Source organism: Gordionus sp. m RMFG-2023, chromosome 1 (genome assembly GCF_954871325.1).
Source record: "Gordionus sp. m RMFG-2023 chromosome 1, tfGorSpeb1-WG-v2, whole genome shotgun sequence".
Lineage (NCBI taxonomy): Eukaryota > Metazoa > Nematomorpha > Gordioida > Chordodea > Parachordodidae > Gordionus > Gordionus sp. m RMFG-2023.
This window is the reverse complement of record NC_088775.1, coordinates 6,849,800-6,860,331: the sequence shown is the minus strand read 5'-3', so window position 1 is coordinate 6,860,331 and position 10,532 is coordinate 6,849,800. Positions and strand designations below refer to the sequence as shown.

The 10,532-nt window shown below is 25.2% G+C and overlaps 1 protein-coding gene across 3 annotated transcripts; it reads left to right on the top strand.

Annotated features, from left to right (window-relative positions):
* The first annotated feature begins 392 nt into the window (after window positions 1–392).
* Window positions 393–6,983, top strand: LOC135925129 (plasminogen-like). Of its 3 annotated transcripts, none has more exons than XM_065460333.1 (6): window positions 393–519; window positions 3,725–3,935; window positions 5,004–5,053; window positions 5,623–5,784; window positions 6,003–6,148; window positions 6,357–6,983. In XM_065460333.1, the coding sequence occupies exons 1-6, from the start codon at window positions 432–434 to the stop codon at window positions 6,513–6,515; spliced, it is 816 nt and encodes a 271-aa protein (XP_065316405.1). In that variant the 5' UTR covers window positions 393–431; the 3' UTR covers window positions 6,516–6,983. The 3 variants fall into 3 exon arrangements, with proteins under 3 accessions (XP_065316405.1, XP_065316397.1, XP_065316413.1); XM_065460325.1 differs by having other exon boundaries at window positions 5,004–5,113; XM_065460341.1 differs by having other exon boundaries at window positions 408–519; window positions 3,702–3,935; window positions 5,004–5,113.
* Window positions 6,984–10,532: the final 3,549 nt, after the last annotated feature.

The following is a 10,532-nucleotide window of genomic DNA, read 5'->3' as shown; positions in this document are numbered from 1 at the left end:
ATTATACAAATATCTTATATGATTTTAACAATCTGAACAATTTTTTCTAAAAATTTTGAATAATAGCCGCTATTTGAAAAAATTAATTACTTTTACGAATTTTTCTTTCAAATTCTTGTTTATAGTTATATATTATATATGTATTTGGGGAAGAAATGGGTGGGAGGAGGAAGCTTAGGAGGAAATTTTAATTAGCTTATATGAAAACAAGCAAATTTATGAAGGGGGTATCTCACCTTGTCCACCCCGGCTACGCCTATGATTAGTCTTTTTATAGAGTTTTTTCATAAATGTTTAAAAAAATAAATATAAAATATTAAACCTTGTGTTATGAAAAATGAATAGTATATCCTCAAGCAATTAATTTTTATATATAAATTTAATTAGAAAAAAAAATATATAAATTAATTTAATTTTTCGTTTTGACTAAAATGGACATCATATACTATGTATTTGTTAATTTAACCTTATGCAATCTATTAATATATTCTTGTGTTGACCCTAATTCGATTTCTAAAAGTAATAATCTATTCATATAAAATAACATTAACTCTAGTAAATTATGCATATTTTAATTCTTCAACGTTGAAATAATGTTTTTAATATAGACGAGTGTCAAAGGGAGCATAAATTTAAATAAGCAGGTTATATTATAGTATGTGATAATGCATTTTCAAATACGATTTCTCTAAAAGTGTAAATATTCCACTGCTATTATAACGGCTTTTCAGAACGTTTAAAACTAGTCTAGAACAGAACGCCTTTAAAAAATTAAAATAATTTGATTGAACAAAATATAATATTCCTTGTGCCAGTCTTATCAGAGACAAGCTCTTTAAAATGTTTTAAAAAAAGAAATAAAACAGGCAGTTCTTTAATTATAGCGGAAGCTCCTATAATCAGAATGCTTTATTTTGAAGTTGTCCTATTGTTAAAACTATTTTTAAAAGGAGAGCGCTATCGCTACCGCCATTTTACAAGAAAGTCCGCTAGCGTTTGGAAAAAAGTAGCGCGCTATCGTTACCGCTAACTTTTCAAAAATGTAGTATCGTTACCTCTAGCGTTTTTAAAAAAGTAGTGCATCAATACCGTTAGCGTTTTTTTAAAAAGTAGCGTACTATCACTATCGCGACCGCTAGCTTTTTTAAAAAAAGTATTTAAAAATTTTTTTTACTTTTTACAAATAAAAAATATGACTAAAATTTCAAATATATATATTTTTTTACTAAATCCCAATAATAATAACATTTCCATATTATTATCTCCAAGTCTAGAGCGAAGATCAGAAAGTAAGCTATTACTAAATAATCGTTCATTAGAACCCAATGCAGTATTAAATCTAATACACATATTTTTTATATAAGAAAAATCAAAAATATTTTTAGATTTAAAAAATCCGTTTAAAGGATTTGTAATAATATTATTATTTATTTTAAAAAAATCAATCATCCATAGTAGTTGGCGTTTTTGATCTGGATAGGGTCAGTCTAAATTATAATAGTAATAGTTATAATAAAAATTATGTAGGGGATAAGTGGGTGGCCATGTTTGCTTATCTATTGAACCAATTTCTCTCGGAATTGGTTAAAATGTGAAAGAATTGAAATAAGTATTTTTTAGCAGGCTTTGATAAAATTTATAGAATTAATAACCTAGATAATAATTTACAAAATATTATCAATAAATAGATGAGTCTGATGATAAAATGAATGTTAATTATTTATTGTAATTTTTAATTTACATAATTTTTGAATAATATCTTATGGCCAGTTGAAACATGCCTTGTTTGGACTGGGACAAAAAATCAATTTTCATATATTCATCTAGCTCAAAAACTATTGTAAATATAGCCATGATTCAAAATATATTTTAAAGATTAAGAATTGGACTACACATTAATAATAAATTTGTTGAAGTTTTGTTTGATGATAAAACCTTCCGGCGCATCTTACCATGATATTTATACCGTGTTAATTTTTTATATCAAGATTAAAATATTTTGCGAATTCAGTAAAAGGAATTCGATATTATCATCCAGGGAAATTACTTTGTCAATATGTTCTAGACCAATATTTTCTGCAATACCCGACAATTTAAATTATTTTGAAAATTTATAATGCAGATTTTAAAATATAAATTTCAATATTAAATATAGAAATAATATAAATATATCTTAACAACTTTTATGTGTATTTATTATATAATTTCTAAATTAGTAGCGAGCTACCGCTATTGCTATTTTTTTTTTAAAGTAGCGAGTTACTTTAACAACAATGTTATCTACCCTATATTATAAATATATGCCAATCAAACTAGTTTTTGAAATGAGACATTTTATGCAGTATAATTAATGATACTTAAAATATTTTTTCTTTAATTCATCTTTATTAGTGAAGGTCAAAGGTTCAATTCTATCCACCTTAGATCGGACTGGACTGATTTTTTCTTGAAGACCATCCGGATCGGTCTTTTATTAATATTTAAATTCGCCCTATTATTCAATTAATCTTATTTTTTTTACCTAATTTTTTTTGTATTTTATTTCATGTTATTTTTCTAGAGTAGTTATTTTAGTTTTATGAATTTTTAGTTTCATTTTTATTTTGCAATATGAAAACCATAAGTTTTTTAAAGAAGAATTTTAATGAGTCCCAATAAACAAGAAATAAATTAGGTAAAAAGAAAAATATTTTTAAATACCAAAAAAAATAGAAATTTCGATCCAAGACCGGTTTTTTTTATTTAGGACCACGATCTGGATCGATCTTTCTAAAAGACCATGGTTCGGTCTGGGTGAAAGATCGGTCCGTGACCTTCACTAATAATTATACCATATATAGCTCTTTTAATCACGTAATATCTTTTTTCAAACAGACAGTGTCCTCTTTTAATGCCAATTAAAAGATAGGAGGACCTTATCTTTAAAAAAAAACACCTTGTCTTTGAAAAAGGACTTACTATATATTTACCCATTTTTCTCCCATAAGTAGAACTGAAATTATCAATATTTCTTAATTTATACTTATAATTTTATTGAAAAATCCAAAATATTATTTTAAAAAAATATCGCCAGCTGAATATTATGGTGTTCCGTATCCACTCTTTTACAAAATACATTCTTCGATAAATCAATCCTTCTGTACTGTATTCTTCCATACACCAATAAAAATGCTAAAATATAATTTCGAATAATCCATTATTGACATTATTAAGGTGTGATCTTAATTAGTTATATAGCGATCAACTCTAAAAGGGAAACCCCAGTATTATACCTCATCTGGCATTAAAGATTATTAATCAATGTTTTAAATAATTGGTTGATATTGTAAAAAAAATATATTAATTTCCTAGGCGCGATTTGTAATTTAATTGATATTTTTCTAAAAGAAATTTCCTAATAAAATATTGGATTTTTAAATTGATAGACCAGTAACTTTCATACTTACTATATAATCATAAATGTTGTGCAGTCTCATGGAATCAAGGGGAAAAGATATATCGCGTAAAATATCCATCGTAGCTATGGGGAAAAAAAATTAAGTAAATAATATAAAGTGCAATCAGAATTCAAATGATTATATTATTTAAACAAAACTAAGGTTTAGCCTTCCTACCACTCCCCCCCCCCATAGCCTTCGGATATTTTTTTTATTCCTTACCCTTATCGTAGCTTTTCCCCTACCCCCATCAAAGATATATAGATTAAATAAAATAATTTAAAAAGGAATACAAGTAGATTGTGGATTGAAATACATGACGGGACTATTCAAAAAAAGGATGCCTACTGAACGTTATAGAATTGTAGGAGGGGAAGAAAGTGTCCCTAATGCTTGGCCTTGGCAAATTGATATAAGGATTCGAAACAACAGGCATATTTGCGGAGGTTCTCTCATAACTGACTCTCATGTAATTACATCAGCCCATTGCATTATTCCGTAAAAACGCATTTTTATATTATTTCTTTTTAACGTGTCATATTTTTTCATCAAAATTTGTAATGGCCCTTATTTTTTAAAAAATGTCGAATTTTTAGTAATTAAGCACTTTTTAGTAAGGGTAGAGAAGGATGATTAGTTAAATTTTAAGTAATCTATATATCTATACATGTTGATTTTCATTAAAAACTATGTTACATCCCTAAGGGACAAAATTTATACAAATATTTTTTTTAAAAATAATTATTTTATTCATCGATACTTTCGTTGGTTCAAAAAAACGATTAAATTTACATTTAGATCCATCACTAGTCACTTTAAAAATTTTTTTACTGTTATTTTTATGAAATAGAGATCAGGGCACGTCAGGACATTTTATTTTTTTTATGAAATGTGAAAGTTTTAAGAGTGAAATTCAATTACAATATAGATGATTACTAAATGAATATGGGGAAAAGATTATATCTCTGTATAATAATCATTTGATACTATAACGTAAGTTTTACCTTATATTTGGATAAAAAAATTAGTATATTTCCGTTTTGATTTTTCAAGAAAAATTCGAACATAATTTTTACAAATGAAGAATTGACCCTCCCCTATCATATTTTTATTTATCATATATTTTTATTTATCATAATTGGGCATATTAGTATTCAATTTTATTAATATGAGTAAGAGTATATTAAAACAGTGCATATTGTATGTCATCCATCGATATTTTCCCGATATCTATTTTTTGCAATATTATGTTCAAATACTCACATGGTGTGTGATATTGTATTAGAAAAAAAGATTGAATCTCACGGAAATTTTGTGTTTTTTATCATTATTTTTTAAATGAAACACGTGATTTTTATTTATTACTTTTATTATTAAAAAAATTTGTGGTTTCGAATAAAAAAAATATGGAAACCTGCGCGATACAAATTTTTAACCCAAACTGATTACATATGATCGGTCTGACCTTATATAAACGTTGAAATAGAGTTTCGGGTTATAACCAGCTCTTGCATAAATTTCCCTTATGATTGTACTATTATATAATTATAAAATATTATATCCAAGGGGTCAAAGATACCGTCTACACGCTGGAGTTCATAATAGATCGATTCTTGGTGAGTATGAACAAATTCGAAACATATCAAATGTAATTATTCACCCTAACTTTGATGAAGGTTGATTATATGTTTTATTAGACTCCTAAAATAGTTTATTTCTAACTGGAAATAATATCAGAGAAAGCAAATTCATAGGTTGGCTAAAATTATATAAATTATAGCATTTAGCATATCAACCAGACATATGTGGATAACAAAAAAAAATGTAAATTAAAAATATTAGTCATTTAAGGTAGATAGTAAATTAATTATTCATAGCAATATTTAAAATTATCCTACAATAAATTTTATATATAATAAAATTGGCAAACCAAGTGAATTTATAATTTTGTTGGAACTGGTTAAAAATAATTTTTATTTTCTAATATATCCGTAAAACCGATAAAAACAGGTGTGCGCCAATAGGAAACCATGTAATTTTTTAACAAGGATTTATAAGAAATAGTAAACTTTTAAAAATGACTAATATTACATATATTGCATACACTCCTTTAATAAAATCATAGGCAATATTCATTATATGTTAATCTCTCATACGTAGCTTATATTTTTGTATATATTATTAGAATTGCAATTCGATTCTGATATTGCCATCTTAAAAACTAAGGAACCCTTCTTGTTGAATCAGTATGTCAATTTGGTCTGTTTACCTTTACTACCGCGATCAACGGTTTTATGGAATAATGATAGCAAAGAATGTTTCGTCACTGGTTGGGGAGAAACTCTAGGTAATGAATGACAATTATTATTAAAAATTATTCGATTCAAAATATGATTAAAAAAATTACAAATTGAATAAAATCTTTTATTCGACTAACTATTGATAATAACATCATAAATAAAATACTAAATTATTCAATTCACATAAACAGCAATTGTTTCAGATATATACTATCAATTTCTGATCCTGTTCAATTAATAGCTAAATAAATAAACATTTTTCTAGGAACTGGGAATGATATAGTACTAAATCAAGTTAGAGTGCCCATTTTAAAAACGGATATTTGTAATTCTTCGGATTATCTGTCGGGATTAATCACAACAAACATGATTTGTGCAGGGTACGATGAAGGAACAAAGGACGCATGCGGAGTAATTATAGTACCGCTTAGTCATACAATTAAGAAACCTTAGAAGGAATTATATAAATATAATAAATTTTAAAATAAATTACATTTTAAAACTTTAACCTTCAAAAATATAAAATAAATGTAAGAAATTTTCATATAATTTTATATGTTATTAAAACTCTTCATATCTCTACCTACATTGTCAAATAAAATAAATTATATTTTTACAGGGCGATAGTGGTAGTCCTTTAGTATGTTCCTTTGACAAAAAAAAATGGTTTTTAGAAGGAATTGTTAGTTGGGGAATCAGTTGTGCTCTGCCAAAAAGACCCGGAGTATATACGAAGGTTGAGAATTTTGTGTCATTTATTACAAGAAATATTATTTGATAAGAAAATTAAATAATCATATTATTATATCGCTATTTTGTAATTTACACTATTTTTTATTTATCGAAAATATAAAATTTATTGACAATGATATCAATCATGTTATATAATTTTTCATTTATAATTTTCTGCGAAAAATGTTTATATATAATGCGTATAGAATATTTCGATTAGATTGTAAAAAAATTTATCACATAAGAAGTATCAACTATTTAATTGTAATTATTTTTATTTACAAACTCATTTTACGTGATTTAAAAAAAAATTAAATCCTTTATATTTTTCGCTCTTTATTATTATTTATATATATATATATATATAAAAAATACAATATACATTCAATGTCATTGCTATTAATCCATGTTTTAAAAATCTTCATTTTATTTTCATTTAAACAATGAGGCATACAAATCTGTGCTATATTTTTACTTTTAAAGAAAAAACTATGAAATAAATTACTGAATATTATCATCAAGATTGATATCTTCTTGAGGACACATATAATTAATTAGTTTGGGTATAGGATCGTATATGTAATAAACAAAAAAATTACAAATATAAAATAATAATTCATATCCTTTTTTAAGATTAAAAGAACGTGTATAACAAACATCATTAGAGAAGGTCATGGTTCGGCAGCTGGACGCCATTTTAATTCTCTATGTAAACAATTTACATTAAAATTTTATCAAAACTTTAAAAAAGAAATCAGTTTCATTTATTTATAGAATTTGTTATAAGGGAAACAAAAGTGTTGTGTAACCAGCTGATTTGTATTCCGTCGCTTCAAAATAATTATTAATGAATGAATCTTCAATCTAGATAACAATTATAAATATTGATTCGTTCTAAGGGGATCGAATTTATAACAATAACAATGGTTAACGGTAGATAGAACCACTCTTGAAACAGCTTTTATCATAGGGCTATATCATGGGATCAGCGGGGCTCTCGCACTTATCACATTTATTTAGGTGCTCAGTCTTCATGGGGAAAAGAATGATTTATTATATTTCTAAAAACCGAAACAATGTGAGAGAAATGCATTATATCCTATAATTACTTTAAAAATATATAATGCATAAATAAAATTTGTATAAAATAAATCACTAGAGACCAGGGTTGCAAGATCAAAAATATTAAATTGCGTGAGAAATTGGTATTATACGGGAGAAATATAAAAATAGCGGTAGAAATATAAAAATTGTTAAAAAAAAATTTTGCGGGAATTTTAAATTGATTTAATTATCCGCCTATTATTTTTTATTTAGTTTATATAAATACAAAGTCGGTAACTATTTTTCAAAATAAAATAACATCTTGATTTATAATATATTAATTTATAAAAAAAAACCAATGATCCTTTTAAATATAAAAGAATGTAAACAAGATAAAATTTTATAAAAAAAACGATTTTAATTTTACAATTAAAAATAAAAACGACCACAATTGGAAATCTACCGTGTGTGTATATAACATTATAGGGATAGGCGCTTAATTATCATGTATCACTTTAAATACATAATAAGGTACTCTAAAAATAATAAATAATGCAGATGAAACTACAGTTGCGGCAATTGTAATCACTTATCTTGTATTACAACATTCACAGAGATACTTATCATCACAATATTGGTAGAATCTTTTTCCCATAATATTTAACGACTCTATAAATGAAAACTATATTTGTAGAAAAAATGAGCAAGGCTATCATTAATGTTTTAGGACCTAAATCCAGGAGGTCAATTCTTGACGATTTGAAAAATGGGCATACATATGCAATTCTAACATATGATCTAATAAGGGAAATAGAAATATTAATATTAAAATATTTCCCTTGATCCTCTGCTATTTCATCAAAATTAAGGTCGTTTCAATAAAACTATTAAATTTTTTCCCCTCAAATAGTGAAAAATCCAAAGACATAGCTAACCATATAAATATATCAGATTCGAGATTAACAATAAATTGCATGTCAGCTTTCTGATCTGATAATGTCTCAGTGAATCTGGTAAAAACAGAGTGTATTTAATTAGTTTAATAAAATAAAAATATAATAAATTACTTGTTTTGTATATACCTTAATATAAAAGCATGGTAATAATTTATTCCAAACAATTATAAGAAATTTATTTATAAAAAGTAAGTAGACATATAGTTGATTTTAATCTATTATATAGAATTAGTTATAAAATACTAGGTAAAATTCCACTTTTACAGACATATTTGACAGTTAGAGAATATATTACAGTTAATAATTTAACAAATTTTACTAATCAATGCTCTTGATATTAAATATAGCAACAATTTGCATTCAATTATTTAACGTAATCTATTTATTTTAAGTAAAAATGATATTTAAATTTAATCTTCATATTATTCATCCCACAATGTCTTTAAAAGATATTTTCTGATGTCCTTATCAATATTTTATATTTTCTGTAAAATATATAATTTGCTATATTGGTAAAAATTACTTGATTGTCATTTGATAATTAGATATACTGTAAATATACGACATATAATATTCCACTGTTTGTATTGTGCTTTTATATTTTTTTAATTTATGATTTAATTTTATCAATAGTTTTATAATTATATTTTACTTTTATTAAGATTAATAAATTAAAATTACTCACTTTAACAAATTATATTTGATATATTATATTATTTAGTAATTTTATGGATCTATTATTAATAATTGTAATACATTTCACTTCTGTCTTAAGACTTATCTTTGGCTTATATTCCATTTATTAAAAAACATTTTTGGTTCATTTTATATATTTATAAATTTATTTTCCCAAAAATCTATAAATTATGATGAATAGTTTTATAAAAAAATATCAACTTTTACATTCTTTCTTTTAAATTATTATTTAAGATATATGCATACATATTTGAGGGTCAGGGAGTGGGGGGAAGACTAAGGGGGATATTTTTTATTAGCTAAAAATGATATTTACAAAAAGTGATAAATTTCTGAAGGGGGAAGGGGAAAATTTCCTCTTACCCCCCCCCCCCCTTGTCTACTCTTATGATGCTGTTAATGTGTAGTTGCAATCAGAAGAATCTTAGCAAAGATTCACAAAATTATGCTGCAGATGTGTTCATCTTTACAGTTAAAAATTGACAATAAATTTTATGGCGCCATATCTAAAACTTATTTATATTTTATTTGAGATTTAATTAATCGAACTAAATGTTTACTGTCGTTATTGAGATATTTAAAATTCCTGGCTTGACATATTATATATTTGTTTAATCATTAGCTCGGCCTCTAATGTTGTTAAAACAATCCGATTTCTCTCCTTTTTCTATGCAATCCTCATCAAGCTAAAAATGCGCTCGGATGAGGCATTAGAATGAGGTAAGGAGAAGACATACTCGCATATTTTCCCAAGCATGGGGATTTATCGTTATTACGAAAAATTCTACCCATTTCTCCTCTGCTTTTAGACCATCTATTAAGTATTTTGGTGAATCATGAAAAATAGATAGAATTACAATTTCCTCAAACAAGAAATCAATGTCTTTCGGTATTTTTAATAATAATTATAAAAACCATCAATTGATTGTTTCTGTTCCAAGATCATAATATTTCTACATTTGTAAATAGAGTTATTAAAATCAAATTTTTATGTAAATATTCTAAAATTGCCATAATAAAAATATCTGCTTCATTTAAAAATGTATTAATTAGAATATTATTTGAACATTTTAATATAATATTTTAGCAATAGCGCCATAAAATTTATTATCAATTTTTGCTGTAGAGATGAACAGAGCTGTAGCATGATTTTGTGAATCTTTTTTATAAAGAATATTCTGATTGTAACTGAATATTAACTGCATGAATAGGTTTCCTACATGTGAAACGAATCCCAAATATGCTTCTGCCATTTCATACTCGAAAAAATTTTTCAATTAGGACAGCTTTTAAAATCTTTATTTAAGAAAAGTATTTTTTTAAGGGTTTGTTTAATTTTAAAATTCTATCAATGGCAGGTATTAATG

Excerpts from the sequence above, each read along its gene's own strand:
- LOC135925129 (XM_065460325.1), top strand. The coding sequence starts at position 432 with ATGGACATCATATACTATGTATTTGTTAATTTAACCTTATGCAATCTA. Across the intron at positions 520-3,724 it reads CCCTAATTCGATTTCTAAAA|GAATACAAGTAGATTGTGGA; the intron begins GTAATAATCTAT and ends TAATTTAAAAAG. Across the intron at positions 5,785-6,002 it reads TGGTTGGGGAGAAACTCTAG|GAACTGGGAATGATATAGTA; the intron begins GTAATGAATGAC and ends ACATTTTTCTAG.